General features: G+C 41.4%; 1 protein-coding gene across 3 annotated transcripts in view; it reads left to right on the top strand.

Moving 5' to 3' along the window:
• Positions 1-24,906, top strand: part of LOC106745049 (putative epidermal cell surface receptor) — a 25,732-nt gene extending 826 nt beyond the window's left edge. For 2 of the 3 annotated variants that reach the window (XM_014620299.1, XM_014620298.1), the window contains exons 3-14: positions 10,829-11,389; positions 14,488-14,775; positions 15,198-15,390; positions 15,478-15,692; positions 16,477-16,835; positions 17,581-17,845; positions 18,503-19,852; positions 21,608-21,809; positions 21,886-22,384; positions 22,584-22,944; positions 23,036-23,229; positions 24,601-24,906. In XM_014620299.1, the coding sequence (XP_014475785.1) occupies positions 10,829-11,389; positions 14,488-14,775; positions 15,198-15,390; positions 15,478-15,692; positions 16,477-16,835; positions 17,581-17,845; positions 18,503-19,852; positions 21,608-21,809; positions 21,886-22,384; positions 22,584-22,944; positions 23,036-23,229; positions 24,601-24,699 (4,586 nt within the window). In that variant the 3' untranslated portion in view covers positions 24,700-24,906. Of the gene's footprint in view, positions 1-10,828; positions 11,390-14,487; positions 14,776-15,197; positions 15,391-15,477; positions 15,693-16,476; positions 16,836-17,580; positions 17,846-18,502; positions 19,853-21,607; positions 21,810-21,885; positions 22,385-22,583; positions 22,945-23,035; positions 23,255-24,600 lie in introns of all 3 variants that reach the window. The other variant, XM_014620300.1, reaches the window with a different exon arrangement.
• The last annotated feature ends 249 nt before the right edge of the window (positions 24,907-25,155 follow it).

Below are 25,155 nucleotides of genomic sequence, written 5' to 3'. Positions count from 1 at the left end.
AAAAATTCCCCCCCCCCCCCTTCTCCGATGATAAACGGCGCGAATTTTTCACGCTCGGTGAACGAGCTCGAGGAGGCATTTCGCGCGCCGTTGAAAAATCGTGCCCCGGCTATGAGATATCCTCCTTCCCTCCCCCGTTCCCCCCTTCCGCCCCCGTTAGACGTTTGATGCTTGAACTGGAGGAACGGTCGCGGAAAATGGAGGAGCGATTATGTAAATTGTTAGAGCGTAAGATAGTATCGGCGAAACCTCGGCATTCTTTCGACGAAGAAGTGACACGGTTACCACCTTGCGCGTTGCCACTGAGACTGTAGGAAGGGCCGAGGAATGCCCGAGGAGTTGTCGTGGCAAAGGGCGCGTTTAAATCAAGAGACAGGTGGAAATTGGGGGACAGGTAGGCGGAGCTCGGTTTTCCTCGGCTTCGGAGTCGCTCGGGAAACGTTTTCGATGTCGCTATGAATATCGCTGGAAAAAACACACTTTCTCCTCGGTGCACGAGGAGAGAATTGAAATAAAAGGGGGGTGGAAGCATCCCCGATGGTTAATGAGCGGCCTCGGCGATGCGAGGCGCGACGGACAAGACGCGATAATAAAAGCAGAGCGCAGAGCGCAAGCATGAAATTCACAATCAGCACCGGCGTCGTTCGTAATCGTTCGTAAATGTTGCTTTGACAACCGCAATTTCCTGTGAAGGATGGCGCCACGGAGGCGCTTGTTACAGCCACCTACGATGCGAGATTTTTCCGGCGAAACGCGCGCATTCTCTTGCTCAATGGAACAACTGCGCCGCGAAGTGGAACGTTATTCGTTACCATTGTCGGCTCCAGAATCGAACGTTATTATTTAAACGTGACGTGCTATTGTTTCAAACAATATCCGAACTCAGTCGAATCGCCCGGAATTCATCTCGTTGAATCCACGTGGCCGTAATGAATTTTTTCAGAGCAGCGGAGGGGATGGTAATTTATATTTAGTTGTAATAATTCATATATTCCGGAAAAGGAAAAGCTTGCAGAATCAACGAAATTTTGCTTGGACGAGCGAAAATCTTCTTCAAGCGCATTTAATCCGCCGAACAAATCGTACTGTTGCTGTGATGAATTACCAATTGATTCAATTATTGCAATTTCGTCAACCATTTTAACGCAACGTATTGTTTCACGTCAATGCAACGCGTAATTTATTCAGCGGACACAGTATTTTTTTTTTTGGCTAAGATTGACCGTCGATTTTGCGGATCCAGTTGTTTTTCTCTCAGTGTACATTCTTAGAAAATTATACGGCAGGACATTTGCTCAAGGTTGCTTGAGATATCCCGAACGAAATCACGCAAACGTGAATAAATTCGGTAAATAATAACGAATAATAAATAATAATTAGTAGATTCTGTGTGTAACGAGTAGTGTATCCTCGGGCCCCTCTGTGGACCCCAGTGATTTGTACGAGTCTTCTCCTTTCGCGCTTCTCGTCGGCCGGGTGAATGCCGTTACTCGTTCACTCGACACTTCTTGACTCCGTTATGCTTTGTGACATAATTAAAAAGCGACATTATTAGCACGACACACCCATATCGCTGCCGTTCAAGCGATGAAGTTGCCTTGAAAGAACGAACAAAAACTCGTTTCGTTATCAAAATCCGATCAGTCCAAAACCCAGACGCGAACCTTACGAAATCAATCTTCGAGCCGTCCTAAAGATTTTTCCCACAGCAAATATACTTCTGTCCTTTTTCAAGGAATTTTTTCGAAAATTCAACATGTTTATTAACTGTCAACTGTTTCTTCTCTTTATAAATCGTCCCGCAATTGCAATCCCAGTGTATGAAAGCTGATTAAAACGCGGATAATTTTTAAAGTCAAACGTTAAATTCATCGTTGCAACGTTGAACGCGACTTTAAATCTCAGACGCCAGGATAAAATCTAAAAACATGAACGGCACAACCGGTCCCGAGAGGCCAGCATCGGCGATATTAATTATTTTGTCTTGCGCAATATCGAGCAGCCGGCGCGGAAAAACTGTCGAATAAAGTACGCGAGAGAAGCGGCGTTTTCACCTACAACATACAAACGCGCGATCCAGCATCGCGCATTCAATCTGCTCCTTCCGTTGGATGTGAATTACGTCTAAATGCAACCATTCTCTTTCTCTCTCGCCACGAGTCCAATCCCACGCGCGCGGATCGCACGCAATCCGTGTCGACACACTTCTCATTCACACGGGGGAGAAAAGATTTGACGAAATTAATCAATCTCTCCGCGCTTCTCATGCCGCTCTTGTTAGTCAAAATTAAATTTTCTTAATTGCGCGCGTCACAGCTCTATCGCGTTCGTTTCATCGGTTTCGTCACGTTGTGGTGCACGGTGAAACGCCGCATGCGGCCGTAGAATCCCCAGTGAAGAGAAGATATCCGGATCTCGATGAATATAAACAAAGTGAGAGGAGAGGAAGGGGGAGGAAGAAGAAAGGGAGAAGAAGAAGACTACGCCTCCGTTTCTTGCATGCGCGTGACTGCACACGCGATCCTAAATGACCGAGTGTGGCTGGAGTTCATGGACGATTCGGGACTTCCGGCGGACTGTGAAGCTGAGTGAAGTTCCTTCTAACGAGAGCCCCCAGCTATCCAGCTTTTCCTAATGCCCGGCTGACCGGCGGTCTCGGATCGATTATGTGGATCGTGAAAGTCTCAGTGAATTTCAACAAAACGAAAGAGCAGCGGCCAGCAACACCTATCATTGCGGCCGTTGATCATTGCGCAAGCGACTCCCTTACTCAACTTTCGATATTTCGATTTGCCGATTACGTTATGAAAAAGATCCAATACGATTTCCCGTCGGACGGTCTCAAGTCGTGGTTCACGAGTACGTGCGAATTCGTACGAGCGCGAAAATCACACGAGCTGTCGAACGGCAGGAGAAATCAAGTGCGAATTAAATAATACATATGTGTGGCCTCTCGCGCGGATTACACGCGGCGAAATATACTCAGCGCATTATTGCGCGTTAAACAACAAACAAACGCAAACAACGAGTAAATCCCTTGAAAGTCGCAAGGAAGATGGTCGGACGACCGCTCGAAAATCCAGGTGTCATAAGCGATTTCCGAAAGGTCATCTCACCGTTCTCCTCTCTCTTCTCTCTCTTTATTATTTTCTTCGATTTACTTCGATTTACTCAGTTAATTTCATATTTGATCTTGCATTCCTATTAATTTTATATTGGATCTTGTATATCATATTTATTCTCAACTGATTATTAACCTATTAGTTAATAATCTTATTAATCTTATTTTAATAAATCCTCCGCACAATTAAAAAAAATCTGTGCTAAATTTCATACATTTCACATGTCCCGGTCCGCCCAAATTTTTGTGTTAATCTAATACAACATGAATATAATAAAAAGTAACACAAATATAATGTCAAAAATGAACGCAAAATTAATACAACACTAAAGTATAAAACGTGTCCTTTTAACACTTATATATATTGAATATTGACACAAAATGTTGAGATGACATAAACGCAATTTTAAAGTAGCACGCGGGTATGTTAAAAATTTAACACAACAGATTTAACAAGAACCGAATACAAGCACAAGATGTCTTTTACCGTGCATGGCTGCGTTTCGGAACCGTAGTCGACGGGCGGAATGGCATTTAATTAACCAATCATGATAAAGAAATCCTTGCCTTTTTTTCTAATTGACCAATTAAATGTTATTCTACCTGTGGATTACAATTTCGGAACACAGCTCGTATTTCCGCTAATTTCGGTACTCCTTAAATTACATTTTATTGCATTCTCACGTACTAGCTTTAAATTATGTCTATTGTCTTATACTCAACTATTGTCCATACTCGAGGGGATATCTTATCTCAGGNAAACCCCCCCCCCCCCCCTCTCTCACTCTTTCTCTTCGTCAATCAGAAATAGCGTTACAGCGAAGCATACCGAAATACCGTTTACCGGAATGGTCGGCAATTACCAAACATTAGCGAGATATACCGTAACTCGTTCGCCGCGATTTCGCTCGTCGGAATGCAATATGCATCGGGCAAATAAAATGCACGCGTCGACAGTACCGGATGACCTTCGGCGCGGCAGATAGTTTCGTTCTCGAGCCAAATGAGCGCTCCAAGGAGAAACGCTTCTCCTCGGACGGGCGAATAACACGGAAGGAAGCGAGTTTTGTTTATTCAGCGTTTATTCAGTGATTTTCTATTCCCTGTGCGCGCGTATCGACGTGAACGTCGTTCCGGGACTCTGACTGAAGGCTCGGACGCAGGAATATGCGACGTTAAAAATTGGAAAAGTGACACGCGAGAAATGACGATTCCTTCGCGGTCTCGCCTTGACGGTGCGGCTCGCGAAGGCAGAATCGTCGCGCAGTCGGTCGAAGACTGACGGCTGTCCGCCGAGAAATTTCTTCTGGGACACCCCGTACACAGAGTATATCCGTGAAAAGGAGACCGCTGCCTACTTACGACGTCCTTATAAAGTAGATTCTGTTAGTCGAACGCGTCAGGTGTATCCTCGTGACGAATATCGCGTTCGTGCGAACCGGTCGAACCGTTATGGTTCGCCGCCATTCATAGCGCATTAAAAGTCGCCGGAGGTCCCGCTCGAAAATGCGAATGGCCGTGCTCGAGTCGTCGTCTTTGCGATAATCGTAAATTAATGATGTAATTGCGGTTATCCCCGTCGCGCGCGTCCCGTAAAGGGAAGCGAACGAGAGGAGCGGGGAGAAAAGCGCAGAGGGATTCTTGAAATAACACTGATCACACGCAATCACACACAAATATTACTACTTAACCCGTGTTGCGCCGAGATATTCGCTTCGACGTGAAGCACATCGCATTCATTACAACACTTAATGTACATCATTGTACAATTAGCGCATCTGAATTGCAACTGCCTTCTCGATAATTTTATATCGACGTGGTCTCTTGAGAAGAACAATCAAGGTGAAATATTTCAGTCCCGTTTCTCGAACGTTTAAATGAATTCACGCATTAATCGAGAGGTTTCATTTCATATTTGAAATATAGGATTTAATTTCAAATTTCTCTCGTAGAGAGAGAGAGAGAGAGAGAAAGAGAGAGAGAGAAATGGAGGCCGACAGACAGATAGATTTACAAAAACACATATATGAATTTTTTAACGTTTTCATTTGAAATTTCACTCGGTTTCCGACCAATTAAATCACGAGGTCTAAAAGTGAGATAAATCAACTCATATGAAGCGCGCACATGCAATTATTCAATATCCGGACGAATCGATAACACTATGCCGCGCGCGTTTTGTAAAATAATATCAACGAAATGCGATTGATTCTGGGTTTGGGAAAGAGAGAATCCGATTGGATACGGTTTCTGAACTTGACATAATTTAATACCCCGAGGTTGCACTCAAACTCATTCAATACTAAAATATTTTATTCCATTCTCACCTCTCTCTCTCTCTCTCTCTCTCTTTCTCTTTCGAACTTTTCCGCTGAAGTCGCGCATGCACTTTCTCCGGTGCGCCCGCTTTCCCCTAACGCGAAAAGTCTCCCGTGAAGAAAAGAAATGGCAGCAAACGGGCGTGGAAAAAAGTCACCCGCTCGCCTTGATCACGCTCGTTCTCGCGTATAATACGCCTCGTATAATATGCACATTATATTACGCGGCAATGTAACGGGTCGGACCAAGTCACGTGCTCGGGTGCGACTTCGAGTGCATTCTCACTGTACATGCACCGCCTCTCTCTCTCTCTCTCTCTCTTGCCCGCCGTTCTTTATCTTTCTTCACCCCGTTATTAATATTCTCGTTCCTTTTATGCACGACGCGAGACAAATCGCACACTCGGGCCTTATCAACTCTCATAAATATACCGCGAACGGTACAGCAAGGGGAATTATGTAATAAATGGCAACGGCGATTGCAACGCGATAGAAGTGTAACAGATGCGGCTGTGAAGGACTGGGTTAAATGAAATTTGAGAATCAGCTCGGATTAGTCCGATCGAGCGAGATGAAATTTTTCGAGACTCGGACGAATCAAGAATTTTATTAAGCGAATTTGCTTGATATTAAAATGCATGAAGCCTTTCTCCTTGCCAGTGGAAATTATTTGTCACCAAATTTCTACAGTAATCGTAGGCGCGTGCATACATATGCGCACGAAAGTCGGACGGTACTAATTACATCTCGCGTCTCGCGTTAAATGTAATTATATCCTAACTAAACTCTCATGAAATATATACTAATTACCGAGCCGACTCGTCCGACAAAAGAAACTCGCCGCGATTCGAAGAGCCATAGTCTCTAGGAAGTGAAACGCTACTCATGTAAATTCATGCCGTGCACGAAAGAAGAAAAAGACGGATATCATCGATCGGATTGATCGTTTCTGCCGTGCCCGCGCAGCAATGGTGACAACGACCTTTCCGGTCTACCTCGCGGGTCATAAGGCATAGCCTGTTATATACGAGAGATTTAAAAGTCACAAGGAGATACTCCCGTTGATCCTTGGGTTTTCCGTGAAAGTTCGTTTGTTCACGAGAGAATATTGAAGTCTTCCGAGAACACCGTCGAAGTTCAATTTCGAGCGCTTCTAACGAGGAATGTCGAAGACATTATTTTTTTTCGTCACTCGTCCCCAAAGTGAGTGTAGATCGAAAGGATTAAGACTTAAAGCAGGGGCGCGGTATTGATCAAGCCGAATGGTATGACGCAACGTGGTGTATTCACGAGTAGGATACATCCAACGGCATTTCCGTTTGTCCCGAGTTGGAAACTTTCTGTCGTGTCGTCAGCGCGATGGTATTCGCACGATCGAATAGGAATTTTCGGGAACGTGTTAGAAAGTCCGTCTAAGAATAAGATCGTAACAAGAGCTGAATACAAATTTTCTTTAAAATAAAAACGCAGGAGTTCCTCTCTTTTTATTATCAGGAAATATGAATTAGAAAAAAAAAATGTTCTACCGCTCGAACATTATTTACTTGGTCCATATAAAATAGTTACTCCAATACTCCGTGGCAAATCTTTGCTAAAAATAGAAATATAATTGACTATATGCATTATGATATTTCCTTCGTATAAGTAAACATTTATTTATGTGTTAAAACAGTTGCAACAAGTATTAAATTCCTAATATTGAGAATATCAGAAATTATTTTGGGAAAATATTTATTGGACAGAAAAATTTAAATTTAAAAACACTACACAGAGAAAAAAATTAATCTTAAATCGAGAATAGATATTCTCATGTACAGGCAAGAATAATCTTCTTAGAAAATTTTTAGTCTTGATTTGATTGAATTTGTATTGATGCAAGTATTACTTGAATTCAATTCAAGGCTAAAAATTTTCAAAGAATATTATAATATTCTTTCTTATATATGAGAATATTTATTCTTGATTTAAGGTTATTTCTTTTTTGTGCAGGTTTCTTCAGTGGAAAAGAAGTGTTTCATAGTTCTATTATATAATTATATATTTAATACATAAAACATAAGTATAAAATACTTTCTTAAATTTAGAACTGTTTTACACTTACATTCACATAGGAAAATAGAATTATTTCTCACAGCTAAAATTTAGCTCTCATAGCTAAAAACTAGCTCCCATAGGTAAAAATTAATTATCCACTTAATGCAATTGAAATTTAATTAATTTAACTAATTTTGTACTGCCTAACTTCTACAGCTAGAAATTAATTTATCTGACAACTAAATTTCAGTTATATTATATGAACAGCTAATTCCTTTTGGTGTGTAGTTAATAATTCGGTAGCCATTTACAAATTAAGGTATTATTGCGTTCATTAACACGTTCATTGCCAAGCTGAAAATTGGAATTTCGTGTGGTGGCCAATTTTTTAATTTAGTTTTTACTGTGCTCAAAATAAGTTAATATATTATTTATATGCTTTTATTATTATGTACATAGGATTTATGTACTCTAAATATCTATTACGCGATAACGCGTGATCGGCCGTTTGGTGAGAACTCGCATCACGCGATATCGCGCGATTGGCAATGAACGTGTTAAATATTTACTACAAGCTGTTAAAATATACTCAATTTGAGAAAAATCTTGCTTGATTTAACAGACTGACAAACAGGTAGTCACGTTTATTTGATTCCAGCGCTTTTTATTTCTGTGCACCGGCATTATCTTTCGAATAAATTTATAGCGTGCGTAAAACAATAGAGACACATTTATCGAGGAGTCTCCAATAATGGCGAGCTGAAAACAGGCATGAAGAAGGCAGCAATTCGATCCCGGTTACCTTGGATTTCACCGGAGGCCGATTCGATATGATGTGTGTGATCGATAGGTACCCTTAATTATTCCCCCGGCGGTCGGCTGAATTTCTAATTTAGTCGACTTCGATATCGGGTTCACCGGGGAAGCGGTTTCTCATCTAAGCGGTAGTTTCACGTTTTCCTTTCCGAATCGCGATTAACCGGAATCCGTGTCAAGGATGTTCATTCGTCGGCCGGTTTATCTTCTCTCGTCCGCCCGGAACCTACTTACGAATTAACGCTCGGCTCGTCGAGCGAACGGCTCTTCGAGCGGTACCTTCGTCGGTAATTCGCGTGCGCTTTACACGACTGTTCGCCGGGACGATAGTCGAAGCGGGTCACCGAATCGCACTCGACGCGATGAATCACCGCCGTGCGAACCACCGGCTGCGGGGCTAATGAGGGGTAGTAATGATTAGAGAACATTTATCGCACCGCTCGCTCCCGAAACACCCCTGAAAATTTATAGTCTTCGATCCCGCGGTCCCATTAGTACAAACCGCGCCGCCTATCATCCGATTATCTCCCGCCGACATCCGGTGCAAAAAGAGCGAGCGATCGTCGAACCCGCGCAGCGGCCTCGCCACGGCCGTTATAAGGAGGCGCAGTTGCATTCGAGCGGACCACCAAGCGCAATTGTTATCACCGATGCAACGGCGAAACAATGTTGCCGGAAGGCGCTCGCTCGCCTAACGGTAATGTGGACCGTACGCGAATACAGGCGTGATTAAATCGTTCTCGTTAACGACGAACTAGAGACCGGGGCATCCCCTCGCGCGCGCATGTATTATCGGAAGCATCCCGCATCTTCACGGTCACGTTCGCGGCCTTTGACTTAAGCGCGCCGGCTGACCAGGAGCCATGTTGGATTTGTGGTCGCCGAGGACGCGGGGACGAAAAACCGACGGAAAACCGACGTCGACGTGTGCATATATCGATCGTCGACATGTTCCCTACCGGGGTTTATTTATGAAACTCACCNCCCCCCCCCCCCTACTTTCCCCTCAAGCTACTTCGCAGTTCACACCGAACGTCAGTTATTATGTCAATATTATAATTACGCACTTAACAATACAAATGTTATGTAACACCATATGTTATGTTACAATTATGTTGTTTAGTGCAAAATTATAATATAGATTTATATTATTTAATGCGAAATTATATTATTATGTAAATGATGCTTGGTGTCGGCTGGGTTCATATTTATTTGTTTTGCATTACTATATATAAAACAAGCTTAGTACGTTACTCGTAATCAGATTTTATATTTAAAGGAATGTTCTCATTTGGAACGTTTCGTTGCGTAAATGGTCCTTAGACATTTTTTCTGAGGTAAACTATAAGACATACCATTCTGAAATCAAAATAGCGAAGAATTACTAAATTATTAAACAATAAACTTGTAGCTATCGTCTCTACCGCGATGAAATCAATGTATTTAATATTTCGATTTTTCCAAGATTCCCAAAGTTGAAAAAGAACTGTCCAAAAATCGACTTTTCTTTTATAAGTCGTGCCATTTTGTCAAAAATCGATTTTTACTCTCCTACTCGTGGATATAATAGCCATGAGTTTATAGTTTAATCATTTTTTTGCCTTTTTAATATCAACGTCCGGAATCGTGTATGCAAACAAAATTTTTATTCAGCGCTGCACAAAATTATTTACAACTTTTCAGAATTGTAGATTTCTAAAAAAGTGTCTAAAAGTTACCTGCAAAACGACGTTTCGACTGAAAATATCTCCTTAAAATCTTCTTAAATTCACCTTCAGATGGTGTACAAATTGTTTTATTGGCAGCGAAGAGCCTGAAAATGAACTTGAGACGATCTTAAATATAATATTCGACTGTGAATGCCTTAGTTTACTTATGTGGACGTAGAATGAAAAAAGATCGCTGTTACATGTACGTAAAGCTGCACGGAAAAAATCAATATTAACTCAAGACTCATATTCTCATATATAAGCAAAAATATATAATGTTATATGAAAATGAAACTTGCTAACATATGAAAAAAGCCTTCATCCATTATATTCCACTAAAAATATCATATTCTTGAATAATAAGAATATGATATTTTTAGTGGAACTATATAGAAACTTTATAGATTCTTTATGTATAAGTTTTATCTTTATATTAGATTATATATCTATGTTGTGTAAGTTAATTTTAAGTTAAAAGTTTAAAGTTTAATGCATTTTACGCGACTAAATTAAAAATTAACTAAATTAAAAATTAACTAATGTAAAATTAATTAAGTTAAAAGTTATTAACTTTTTAAAATAATTTTTAACTGATTAATTAGTTATTAACCAATCCTGTTATATATTCTTGCTCATTAATAAGGATATGAATCTTGAATTGATATTGATTTTCTCCCGTGTGGTCTCTCGTGAGAGATCGATGCGTTACACACGTGTGATGCTGGTAGCGAGCGTGTTTCACGCGAACTCGGTTAAACGATAAACGCAGATTATCATCCAATGTTACGAGGAGAAAGCACGAGAAAATATAGGCTATTATTCATCCGTAGGTATCAGTGACGAAGATACCGCCGGAGCCGCGCAGTCTCCGTGGACGGAAGCGCGAAATGACACGGCGGAATCGAAAAGCGCATATCCGACGAAAGAGGCCGATATCAAGGCCACGACAGAGGCGAAGAAGAAGCCGGTAGTGGATTTCAAGGTCAAAAGCGATCAGAAGTACCAGAAACCCATTATCAAGGACGATGACGCGAAGAGACCCGTGGAGGTCGACGCGTCGATGACGTTGCCGGCTTCGCCCACGACGTCTCCGATGAAGCCCGATCATTCCTCGGCGACGACCAAACCCATGGATGCGGCGGATGTAACGATCCCATTTCTTCTTCACGGAGAGCCGATCGTCGGGATCACCGCGACGACGCCAACGACGAGCACTCCTGCCATCCAGGACACGATGAGCAGCACGGAGGAGATGCGAGTGACGGAGGAAACGACGTCGTCGAGAGGCAGAGCCTTGAACATCTCCGCTCCGGAGCCAACGAACTCGTTGCACGCTAATATTACAGATCTCAGTGACGTCAGTATGGACGACGACGATAAGGAAGTGGAAGGTAAACGTTGTTACAAGAAAGACATCATTCGCTTTATCTCGTTTTTCTTTTTTTCAGCAAATACCAACCATTTTTTTTCGACACAAATTCTGAGAGGAGTGAAAAATGGCAGAAAATGTCGCGCTCGATGTTTTTAATATCGTTTAAAATTAATTGCCATCTTGTTGTAACATGTTAAGTACCGTTGATGGCCTGCATTGAACTTTTTGTTCAGACCGTATAGCGCATATACAGGTGGTCCACTTAAATCGAGTATCTTAAATTCACTTGGTTTTGATAATACGGAGAAATGTCTAAGGAAAAACACCGTTTAAGAGGGTAATTAAGATGACAGAAAGTTTTATTTTCATGATCATTTTTCTCAGAGATTTGAAGATCAAAATAATGTTTCTAAATAGGATATGTTTTTGTTTGCGCGATTTTACAGCCAACATGAACAAGAGTTCAGTAACCTATGACGTTTAAATAATCTTGAATATAGAAATGACGTATGTTTAAAGAAAACAGAGAAGTCAAACATTTATGTTCTTCGACATAAAAATTAATTTAAGGAGGCTGAATTAAATTAAATTAAATTATCTAGACTTTTCTGTAATTAATGATGAAAAACGGATTCCGTTATGTTCCTTCCCGCGTTTCCGGCGACTCGATCTTTTCATATTTCCTTATACAATATGAACTTTTAAGAGACGTCTAAAAAAGAAGAATATCTATAAAAAGAAGAATCTCCTGTGAGGTAGAATTTTTTTATACGTTTAAAAGACACCTAAAAAGAAAGATCTAATAAAGTAAGGTACTTCTAAGGGAAAGATGGTTTAATAAAATAAAAGCTTTTTAAAACGATGTTTACAACTACGTAGAAGAATATGAGAGAGCATATTTTGAATACATGTGCGAGGACAAATTCAGAAATGATAGAAGGGGCAAGAGTATTATTTATGTATCATATACAAAAATATATTGTAGTCAAAAGACATCATTTTGAATATCTCCATAAGTTTTTGTAGAAGATATATTTTTGTAAATTTTTATAGAAAATACATTTTTGTAGAAATTTTAATGAAATTGTAGAAGATAAATATATGACTTTTCTTTTTTTTTAAACATTTTTTTCTTTAAACATACGTAATTTTCCATGTTCAAGATCATTTAAAGATTATTTCGTCATAAATCACTGAACTCTTCTCGATGGCTATAAAATCCTGCAAACAAAAACATGTAGTTCTATTTCAAAAAATTATTTCGACTTTCAAATCTCTGAAAAATGACCTTGAAAAAACTTTGTTGTAATTATTCCCTCAAATGGCGCAACTTTTTCTTTAGACATTTCTTTGTATCATCAAAAACAAATAAAATATTTAAGCTGCTTGATTTAAGTGGACCATCTCTCTCCTTTTATGTTACATTTTCCATTATATTTTACGTTACATTTTCTTCTTCATAATAATGAGTTTTGCAGTTTTATAAATATTATAAGGTATATCTTATAATAAGTGTGGTAACGTGAACTATAGGATACTATATGGACATAGGATAGTACTTCATGAATGAAAAGTTACTTGAAATTGGCGCGGCACTCAACATGTTAAACTACGTGTTAAACACGTGGCAGTTTAAAACTTGTTCCTTTAAAACAACGTTTCTAAAATAACACAATCCCTAGTAGAAATTAAACCTCCCTAATCTGATAATGGCTAGATAAATAATTTAGCTGATGGTTAAGCAAAAGAAATTACAGATACGAGATGAGAAGTTACAAAGTATAAAATATAAGTAGCCGAGTAGAGTAATGTAACATTGACTTCTACATCTTTAAGATTTTTATGAAACAACGTACCTTCAGTTTTATTTTTTTTATTTCATTTTTAAACGCTAATGGCGGATATAACAAGATTAGATTATATAATTAGATTATATTAGATTATATTAGATTATATTAGACTATATTAGATTATAGATTATATAATTAGATTATATTAGATTATATTAGATTATATTAGACTATATTAGATTATAGATTATATAATTAGATTATATTAGATTATATTAGATTATATTAGACTATATTAGATTATAGATTATATAATTAGATTATATTAGATTATATTAGATTATATTAGACTATATTAGATTATAGATTATATAATTAGATTATATTAGATTATATTAGATTATATTAGACTATATTAGATTATAGATTATATAATTAGATTATATTAGATTATATTAGATTATATTAGACTATATTAGATTATAGATTATATAATTAGATTATATTAGATTATATTAGATTATATTAGACTATATTAGATTATAGATTATATAATTAGATTATATTAGATTATATTAGATTATATTAGACTATATTAGATTATAGATTATATAATTAGATTATATTAGATTATATTAGATTATATTAGACTATATTAGATTATAGATTATATAATTAGATTATATTAGATTATATTAGATTATATTAGACTATATTAGATTATAGATTATATAATTAGATTATATTAGATTATATAATTAGATTATATATTTTAGAATACATAACGCTAATAACTATTTTATCATTTGATATGTAACAGCTAGACACCAGCTGACAACAGTTAGATGTCAAAATCGATTCTATATTTTAGCGAGTAATCAGCCAGTAACGAATTAATTGATTAACGAGCTAGAAAATTTAATCTAGTCTGTACTAACTAGCTGCTGACTTTTAACTTAGGTCGATTAGATATACTCTAACAGAAATTGAACTTCGTGGGTATCTAGCCATGAGGTAATAAATTTATGTCTAACGTCGGTACTAGTCAATAACGTAACGCCCATTTTTTCTCATAGCTAGATAATGATTAGATAAATAAGTTAGCTGATGATTAAATAAAAAAAGTTACAGTTACGAGATGAAAAAGCATAACTAGTCGCTGGGCTGTAATGTAACTGTATACTTCTGCATTTTTAAGATTTTTTTGGAATAACGTTCTGATTTGCTACTCTAGTTTTAAATGTTATTGGCGGATATATAAGTTAACTACTCTAATTAACTACATTTTTCACGGGAAGATTCGAACAATTTGATCGACTGTCTTCAGGCGGAGAATACGTTGCGTCTCACAACGAAACCGTCAATATCACCTCGACATTGCTGCCGAAGATGCCAGTGTGCGTTTACGGGAATCGCACCTATTCATTGGGCGAGAAAGTCGTGCGTGATTGCGAGGAGAAGTGCGTGTGCTCGGAAGGTGGCATCACGAATTGCCAGCCGCTGTGCGTGCATCCTTACGTCAGAGCGGGTAGGGGAGTCGAGGATCCGCTGTGCCAGGAGAAGACGGCCACCGAGGAGCCGTGTTGCGCCGTGATCCTCTGTGCCGCGGATTCCGGTATGTTCCTTCTCGTGTTCCCGGCGACTCGATTTTCCCATATTTCCTTATACAACGTAAACTTTTAAGAGACGCCTAAAAAAAGAAGAATGTCTATAAAAAGAAGGATCTCCTGTAAGAATAGAATTTTTGTATACGTCTAAAGAACGCCTGAAAGAAAAGATCTGGTAATGTAGGACGTTTTAGACTTCCGAGGGAGAGATAATCTTAGAAGTAAAATTAGAAGCCTTTTCTAAAAACGTCTCAGTAAAGAACGATCCGGTGAAAGTAAGATTTTCTAAAGGTGTAAAAGACGTCTTTTGGAAAAAAGGGACGGAACGTCCTTTAGACGTTTTAAGGACGTTTTTGGGAAATTCGAGCTGTTTGTGTTGCTCTCTCGTCGAATTACTCGGTTCGACAATTTGGAGATACATTTGACGCAGCTCCCGAGCCCGAGGAGACGTGCGTGTTCGGCAACCAAACGGTAGCCAGAGGGCATCGTGTCGATGACGGCTGCTCCAGGACGTGCGTCTGCGAAGCCGGCGGCCACTTAAAATGCCAAGCCAGGTGTCCGCCGAACGAGACTACTTCCATAGCCAATCAACACGATCGCTGCGTCGCTCTAGCCGATCCCAGGTAAAGGTCTTTCTCTTTCCATCGAACGCAAACTACCGAATCGTGGGGTGAAATGGTTCGGAAACAGGCTAACTGCTTGCACTTCAGGGACTCCTGTTGCACCATCACGCTCTGCGACGTCACCTTAGGCGATCACGAGATCAAAGCCGAGAATTCCACGGACCTGAGTGTGCACTTGATGGACGTGAAGGTGTTGAATTCAACGGCGATCAAGCTGAAACTGTCAGCCAAGAATCCCCAGGACGTCACCATAGAGATCTCGGAGAATAATCACGTGTGGAGGCAACAGAAACCCGACAAAGGTGAGGGGATTTTTCGAAACGATCATTTGGCGCTGGTTTTTAACGCGCTGGTTACCACGCGTCACGCGTACGTCGATTCTCATGGGAGGCCGGCGTCGCATATGTAGCGAAGTAATTTTGTATTCCCTGTCCGAATATATAAATTAATACTTTGAAAGCCGCATATTTATCGCGGAAATTTCGGATTTCGAAAGCTCGCTCGAGAATCGCATCATCAAAAAACATCCCCTGTACATAAATCCTCTCATACATCCTCTGTAATATTACAATATAGACCGTTATTATCGGTAAATATTTCTTTATAAGGTGATAGCATGTGTACAGGGTAAAAAAGTGTTAAACTTTATACATTTCACATGTTGCAAACGGTTCACGCAAATTTTTCTATCGATTTAATATAAGTTGAATATATTGAAAAGTAACGCAAATAAATATTACGTCAGAAATGAATACAAAATTAATACTTCAATCGGCATTGAAGTATAAAATGCGTTATTTTGACACTTACGTAAAATGAGTATCGACTCAACACAAAAGATTGAGATAACATAAACACAATACGTTAAATTAGCACACGAGTATGTTAAAAATTTAACGCAAAAATTCCAATAAGGATCGATTTTGACGCAGGTACAAAATGTATTTCATTATGCGTGTGATAGCAGCCGTTAAAGTGTCAAGTATGCTGAGCAAGTCACCTGAAAATACGGCACTGAGTCTTGCAACCTTCTTAATGACGAAAAATGCAGAATCAGAGGTAACTGAGTTCCCGCGTATCTTGCAGATGGTGTCGTCTCGACGTTGGAACCCGCGCACACGTATTACGTTCGCGTGGCGGAAGGAAGCCGCACTGGTCCAGCCATTCAGGTATTTCTGCCGGCCGAAGTGGTGAAGGTGGCAAATATTACGGAGAAAATGTCCGACAAAAACTCCTGCAACTACAGAGGGAAGTCCTACAAGGTCGGCGCGGGCTGGTACGACGAGTGCGTACACTTCTGCAACTGCAAAGAAGGCGGCAAGCCCGAATGCAACACAATAGAGTGCTCCACGGACTTCGAGCTGGACACGTTGAATTCGCATTGTGTGGATTGGGAGACTGTCCCCGCGGACTTCGTCCCGAAAGCACCGAACTGTTGTCCTCCGGTAACGGCCCTTCGGAACTTTCATCTGTACCGATCGAAATTGTGCATTCAATTTATAATACTTTCGTTTTAACCCAAATTATCGCATACATCGCGTTACTATTTCTCGATAATTTTCACAAAAATAGATGCATATTCCATTAGTCTTAATACAGTGCGGATCGAAGACGTGAATCGACGTTTTCAGTTTCTGAAACATTGAGAACCGGAAACGTCAACTCACTGCTTCGAGGATTGGAACTGCAGTGAAAATTCTGTGTAATATTCCTTCGTGAAGAATAACGTTTCAATGAATATCGCATTCAAAAACTTTACTATCGTATTCACTAATAAAAAAATATATATACGTCATATCGGTCCGCGACATGTTGACATTGTATAAAATATAAAATTATCATATAAAGGTTTTACGTTATATTTCAATTTACGTATTATAAAGTTAAAACGAAGTTGAAAATTTGCGGGTTAAAATTTACGTATTACATGCGAAAATTATATTATGTATTTACATTACGTATTTACACGCGAAAATAATATTCAAACGTATACATCGCGTATATTATATTCAAACGTATGCATCGCGTATATATTATAATTCTTTACATTATATCATATTAACGTAGAATATTCATGGTTGTAAAATGCGTCGTTTAACGAGAAGGGAGATGATTTCGGGAATTGTTGTTTTCTTGTTAACGAAGGTTCCGTCGAGATCGCACACTTATCATCGTTTCGACACCTTGCAGGAAGTGCGCTGTAGAAATAACGGCTCCTGCATCTACGAAGATGTCGTGTACGATAACTGGAGCAGGTTGCCGATGAACGTCACCGGCTGCGAGAACGATTGCTTCTGCGAGATGGGCAACGTGTCTTGCCGCGCGGCTTGCAACCCGGTACCAGCCTTGCCGCCTGCCAACTTGCTGTGTCCCTATCAGGCAACGTTGACGAGTCAGCCTGAAAACCCGTGTTGCCTGCAGTGGACCTGCGCCTCTCCATCGGCACACCTACCAGGTAAAGAGCGATCTAGGTGGAGCGACGAATGCACCTTCCAACATCCTCGCCAGATGGTTCGTTGAGGGTGCACGCACTTGGGGTGCGAAACGACCAGACCCATAATTTCCTGATTGTTATTGACACTTGGGCGCGCGTTTTTCCCGAAAACTCATCCCTACCGCTGCGACTTGGAGGAAGGGAGGCAGATTTTACATGTAATCATCCTTAAGGCTGTGTTGAATCTGCATACGTGAATGCATATGGTGAAAATTGTCCACGCTCTTCCCGATGTTTACAACCGCCATCTTGTGAATTTGACACAATGTACGCCTTAGAATCGGACTCGGATTCACCCCTCCGTGTGAGCGATATGTTCGCGCAGATCCGGCAACTCCTCGGACTCTTAGACGCCGTCATGATATCCGATCTTGTTAACCATAGACATATGTTCAACCCGAATGACACCCTGATCGTCTCCCTCGGTCCCTTTGTACATACTCCGCCATAACCGAGAGCAAAGCTGTAAATGCATGCTTCATGTGGCCACGGCTGTGCTTGAAAAAAACCAAAAAGCAATGCGTAAGTTGGATCCCGCTGTAAATATGCATGGACTATGGACAACCTGTGACCGATCACTGTGACAATCTCTGTGACAATGGACTTTACTCATTGCAGGAATGAACGTGACGACCGCGTATCCCGGCCCCTTAGCCACAGACACGTTCGATCGGCAAACGATTGACAATAGCAAAAGACCGAATAACAAGTCGGAAACGCTCAAGCCCAGCCAGGAACCGGAGCGTGGCGCTCCCTCCTTGTGGGAAGATCCAAAAACCTATAAGACCCAACCAGACGCCACTACTCACGGACTCCCTCATTATCCCATGGACCCAGGACATCCCACAGTGCCTTACAACGGACCCTACAGTCCCGATTACGTGCCCACACATCCCACCGTGGAGAACGTCTTTCACTTGGCCGGCCATCCCGAAAAGCCGATGCCGACCCCGAAAGAAAAGTCCAAGTCGAAATCCGACAGCAAGAAGCCCGTAGAGCCGGTAAAGCCTCACAAGGACATGATCGATCAGTATTTCCCCGGCCCGTTAGCGCCCAATAGGTTCCCCGACAAAGCCACTTCTACGTCCTCGTACTCTGTCCACGAGAACCAGCACGTTCCAGGCCCGAACAAGCTGCCCCCTCAACAGAAGGGCCATCTGATCGATCAACCTCAGTTCATTCCGTTGAATCTTCACCCGGACATATCAGGCCCGGACTTCCCTTACGTTTCGAACGGCCCCAAAGGGAGCGTTCCTCCAGCCAGCTTCAATGGCCGCCTCGATCATTCGGCCGGACCTCCTTATCGGGACCCAGTTCCAGTTGTCAAGCCCGACAAGATCGACCCGAACATAATCATCCCGGCGATCCCGAAAAAGAAACCCCCGTTGGGCGATCCCTTCGCCGACGCGGACAAATCGAAAGCGTCGTCCCCGCCGATATTACCGGGTCGACCAAAACAGGGTCAGAGAAATCCCGATCAGGAGCTCTCGTCGGAGCAACTGTACCATCTGATAAACCTACAGCACCCGGGTCTGATTCAGCTCGATCAGGCGCCCCCTCAAGCCCACCCGGGCCTGTACGACCTTCACCAGCAGATCTCCGGTCAGAAACAGCCGCCCATTGACCGCGGGCAGTCCGATTACTTCGGGACGTCGCCCTCCGCGCCGAAGAAGGCGATCAAGCCCCATATTTTCGCGCAAAAGAACGAGAACGGGCAGACCACCTATCACATCCACACGCCCGAAATCCCGAACACTCCGCAACAGATCGAGGAGCTGTTGGCACACATCAGCCAGCACGATTCCAATCCCGGATCCTTCCAAAACTATCCCGGACAACCGGCCATACCTCATAACGTACCGAACGGCCCGCCGGCCACTCTACCGCTTCACATAGACGCTCACATACCACATTCAGGACTCACGCATTTGAACCATCCGTTCGCAGCACAAACGCCAAACCAGTCAGGTTCGTTCCTGATCACCAGAAGAGATAACGTACGGGATTTTCGGTAACGGCTGCGTTCGGGCTGGTATACCTCGTCGAAGAGCCGAGATGATCCTTCCGCTGTCGGTGTCCCGTCGATGGATCGTCGATCCTTCCCGCGAAGTTCCCGCGTCAAAAAGCCTCGAAGTCGCGAAAATTAAGATTCCGTTAAAAACCGGTCAGCATTAGTCGAAAAGAGCGGTTCCGTCGGTCGGATCGCAAATTTCGAGAACGAAGTTCGCTCGCGTCTTTTTTCTTCAGTCCGTCGCGATTCGATGAGGTTTTTTTCGCGAAGGAAAAGTGATTTCCAGCTTTCCATGAGGAATACCAATAGGCGAACCTGAGGACATTTGATTCTTTAAGACACTCGATCCCTAATAAATATTTTGATAATGGAAAGTTATTCATTCTGAACTGTAGGAAACGTTAAATGTCATTTTGACGGTTGAACGTTGATACAACAAAATAAGAATGAGTTTTACTTTTTGGGGTGCCCAATTCTTCCTTTCGTAAATATTTAATTGTTCTTTAAGTTATTAGGTTTTTTTTATTAAAATTCCATAGTGGAATGAAAAGTTGGTTGCTTTGAGACGGCAATTACGAGGTTAGTCAACAAAAATCGATTTGTTTACAAAAATGAGGTGAATATTTTAAAATAGTACTATTTGGAGAGACAGGATTAACGCCAGATTGGGGACACTTGATCCACAGATCAAGTCTCCTATATCTTAGTAGTACAATTTATTGGCAATAAATTGGTCCTATATCGGTTATATTGGAATTGTTATTATTTAACTTGATCAATGTAGTTATATATATTATTAAAATATCTATGATATTTGCATAAGAACGTTTTGATTCTCCTCTCATTTTTTGAGGTACTCAATAAAATCAAAAGGGGGATCAAGTGTCCTCAGGTTCCCCTACTTACACCAGATACGCTTGTTACCAAGGATCTCGTATAACCGTATGAGGAACGTCGTGTTAATCTCGAAGGATCTTTCCAATTAAAAATATCAGCTGTGATCGGAAATTTGTCGGAAACGCGTAAAGATGAGAATGAGTCGTGAGAATAAACTTCGATATAAGTTCGCGAGGACATACGTTGGAGTTGAGCTTCAGACCAGGGAGTGGCGAGACAATTCGTTTCTCGGAACAGTTCGCTAATGGTGTGAAGAGAAAAGAACAGAAATTTTAGTTACTCATCAAAGATAACGCGATTATCAAAATTTATAATAAAGAGGAAAGGAAAAACAAAACAGTCGAACGTTGCTAAACGGAAGCAAAATTGTGAGAATTTCAGTTTATTACTGATTAATAATACTGGGTTGATGCAACAGGATTCATTCCGTTTTTTGCAATCGGTTCTTCGCTCAGCGACTGCACGGAGATAATATTTGAGTAAAAATCATCGCAAAATTTTCGATCGTACCGGAATTATAACTGAAATCATGATGTGTGTTGTAATTCTGCATATTAAAAAAAAACTGATTGCATTCTAAACTAAACAAATGTCATATGTACATATTTTATTAATAAACGGAACGAACACTTATGCAGCGAGCCGACATCAATGAAGCACTCGGAGAAAACCGAGGCTTATATCATCTTGTCGCATCTCACCACTCACTGTGTGTGTCCTCACGCATTTCTGAGCCCCAGCAGCGAGATCGATTCTTGCTACTACCGTGATGCGACAAAGCGACAGAATAACAGACGTATTCCGACGTATTGTAGGTCTGGACCATAACATTGTACCTCCAGGCTTCCCATTACCCGGAAGTATATCCGGATTCCCGGCTGCGCCGCCCTCCAACGAGATCACCGTGCAAATACTGGAGGCGCTGGATGAGCACACAGTTCGGCTGGTGTTTACCGTGCCTCAGCTCCTGGTGGGACTGCACGGCCGAGTCGAGTTGCGATACACCAGCGACAAGACGTGAGTTCACGGATCTCACGAGTCCCGGATTACCCGGTTATCGAGCTTACGTAAGAAATCTCATCGTCTCCCGCAGGAATTTCGACCCGTCCATGTGGAAGCTGCAGATGTTCGCGCCGCCTCAGGATCTGATCGCGACGCAGCAGCTCGAGTTCGAGCTGGGCGATCTGCAGCCGATGACCGAGTACAAGGTGAAGATCACGGTGAAGCTGAACGGTCTGGACAACAACCCGAGCAGCAAGATCTACAGCGTGCGCACTCTGGAGAAACGCGCGGACGAGGCGACCCTGCCTCCGCAGATCCCGGTCGACGCCGAGCTCCGCGCGATGGAGACGAACTCGAGCTGGGTCGGCATCATGTGGAAGAAGTTCTCGGATTACGAGCTGCAGTTCATAGACGGTGTGCAGCTCAGGTACAAGGAGCACGACGGTAAGGTTTACGCGGCGACACCGCTGATCCACCGTTCCGTCACGAATTACGTGATCGAGAACCTGAAGCCGGCCACCAAGTACGAAGTCGGTATCTACTTCATACCGTTTGCGGGGCAAACAACGGAACTGATCAGCGAGAAAACGGTAAGACAGCTCGTCGTTGTGCTTGATTGCGGTGACTTTCGTAAATAATCGTTCCTGGGAACAGCTCGATTAGGAAATTATGCGACAGAGCTTGGACGCTGACGAATGTGCTTGAGCTATGAAAACAACTATCCGATCAACACCGGACCTGTTTTTAACGAACGTGTTAATGTCATGGAAGTGTTTCCTTCTTTTACAGATCGAAGTAATCACATCTATGGAGCCCGATCCCTATTCTTTCGACGTGAAAGTCGAGATCAAAACAATCAAGTCGACGGACGTGGAAGTGGCATGGAGCGGTGTGCCTTACCCGGAGGACAAATACGTGAACATCTACCGAGCGATTTATCAGAGCGACACCGGCAAGGAAGACACCAGCACCTTCAAGATCGCCAAGAGAGATTCTCACGCTAAGACCGTGATCAGCGATCTGAAGCCCGGCACCAGATACCGATTGTGGCTCGAAATATACTTGACGAATGGAAGGATTAAAAAGAGCAACGTTCAAGACTTCGTCACTAAACCAGGTGTCCTCTTACCGGCCACCGTGTCCCAACAAGGTAGACCGTCTTCTCGAGCTGATTCGACGTTATTGTTTTTTCCCTACCGTCGCATTGTTGGACTAACCGACCGTCTTTCGGTCTTACTTAGCCGGGAAACTCGCGTCGCTCCCTCTTCACGAAGGGGACTACTACGGTCCTCTGGTGATAGTAGCCATCGTGGCCTCTTTGGCGATACTATCGACTCTGATCCTGCTGATGATGTTGATGAAGAGACGGAGCAGCAGCAAGGCCGACATATCACCCCGTAAAACGACGTCGGCGTACGACAATCCATCCTACAAGGTAGAATTACAACAAGAAACTATGGGTAATTCGATATTATTGTTTCTTATATAATGTAAGGGCAAAACGCACCAATATGGCCGGCGCATTCGCATCTTGATCTTCTTCGCGCGAGAATACCCGGCGAAAAAAGATCGTATGTGAAATTCGACCGTATATGACGATATATAATCATCTGTTCCTAATGAAAAAATATTGTCGCTTACAAATTATGTGCAAATACAATCGAAGTAAATACTTCTGGCTACTTGCGTTTCCGACAGCACATGATATTTAATTGTATGACATGACATCATTTTTTTCGTATAAGCATAATATGATCATATATGTAACCACAATATAAAGAAAATTCATATATGATTTTATGTAATTATATGTAATCATATATAATCATTTTTTCCCGGGTATTACGAAGAATCACGCATGCTTAGTTTGTCTATGAATTTCTCCGCATACATGTTAAAAAATAACCTTTGGTGCGTTTACCTTGCGATCAATTTTCTTAGTCTTACGAAAGGGAAGCACTTACTTTCTAAACTTCTTGAAGTGGAATCTCACACAGAACAAGAGAGAGTAAAAGTGACAGTTCGCTCAAAGCGATAATGGAAATATCGCCACTCGAAATCGCAAGAGTGAATGTCCCAGTCAAGCTTAGAGTGGAATCTGACTCCACACGAATGAATATTTCAATCGATTCGAGTGAATTTATTTCCGTAACGATGGAATACATCAACTTCGCTCTTCAGTTTCGAGTGAGAATGTTCACTCGACGATACAGAGTGGAAAATTCACTCTACACCGGTGAAAAATCACTCGAACCCGAATGACTGTCACTGTATTTTTCGCGTGAAATCCTTGAATAATTCAAAACGACCAACAAAAGCTGGCCGTTGGTAATTAGTTGCGAAATTACGAAATTATTTGATTTGATGACCAAGTCGATAAATCTAATTTCTAAACCTTTCGGTTGTAGGTAATAATTTTTTAATTGTCTGCTCTTATATCGGCCTCTTCCAATTATTTAAATATTGTATATCCCGAAAATCTTCCCAAACAACTTGTATGTCTTAAAAACATCTCAAAGACGTTCTTTACACGTATTATTACCTAAAAGACATCTTTACAACGTTTTACGACGTCTTACCAGGGAAGAAATTTCTCATATATATAATTATATATAATTATATATATCTAATTATATATGGGACACTTTTTCCCCTGGCAATGTTTTATTTGAGTTTCCTACACGTTCTTCTTCATCGTTTTTCGGGTGAAATTCCACTCCGTGAAATTTAGAAAGTAAGTCAAGCATATCACTTTACATCGACGCCAGCACAAAAATATCCACTAATGAACGTTATCTCCCTTTAGACCTGTGAGGATGCGGTCACGATATCCAACGGGAGGAACAAAACCACGACCGACCACGAGATGACCACCATCAATTCGAATGCCAAGGAAACCGCTTAAAGCTCTATAATTTATTAAATCTATATTTATTTATATATCACGCCGCGCTCGCGCGGCGAGAACCCGCGAGGATCCGTTTAATAAGTCCGTCCATATACGTATGACAATGTATTGTACGTATTATATGCTAGAAGAAGAGACACTGCCGATCGATCAATTAACAGTCACACACACTTATGTCAGGAATAATCACGAAGTGTTGTCGAAGCAATACACACACACACACATATATATATATGCCGCTGTGTGAAAGATGCAATACTTTTACCGATTAGTTTCGAAATACTCAGACCGCAACGCATGCACAGATGACCCGCAATTTCCCGCGAGTTCTCTCGAGATTGAGATTAATTTTATGAGAACGTTACGTTGTATTAAAACTTGTATATAGCGCACATATTGTACGACATTAAATACGATTTTAAACCTCCGATTTCGGTGGAGGAAGGAAGATAA

This window comes from Dinoponera quadriceps, unplaced genomic scaffold (assembly GCF_001313825.1).
Source record: "Dinoponera quadriceps isolate SergipeBrazil2010 unplaced genomic scaffold, ASM131382v1 scaffold717, whole genome shotgun sequence".
NCBI lineage: Eukaryota > Metazoa > Arthropoda > Insecta > Hymenoptera > Formicidae > Dinoponera > Dinoponera quadriceps.
This window is presented reverse-complemented; position numbering and strand designations above follow the sequence as displayed.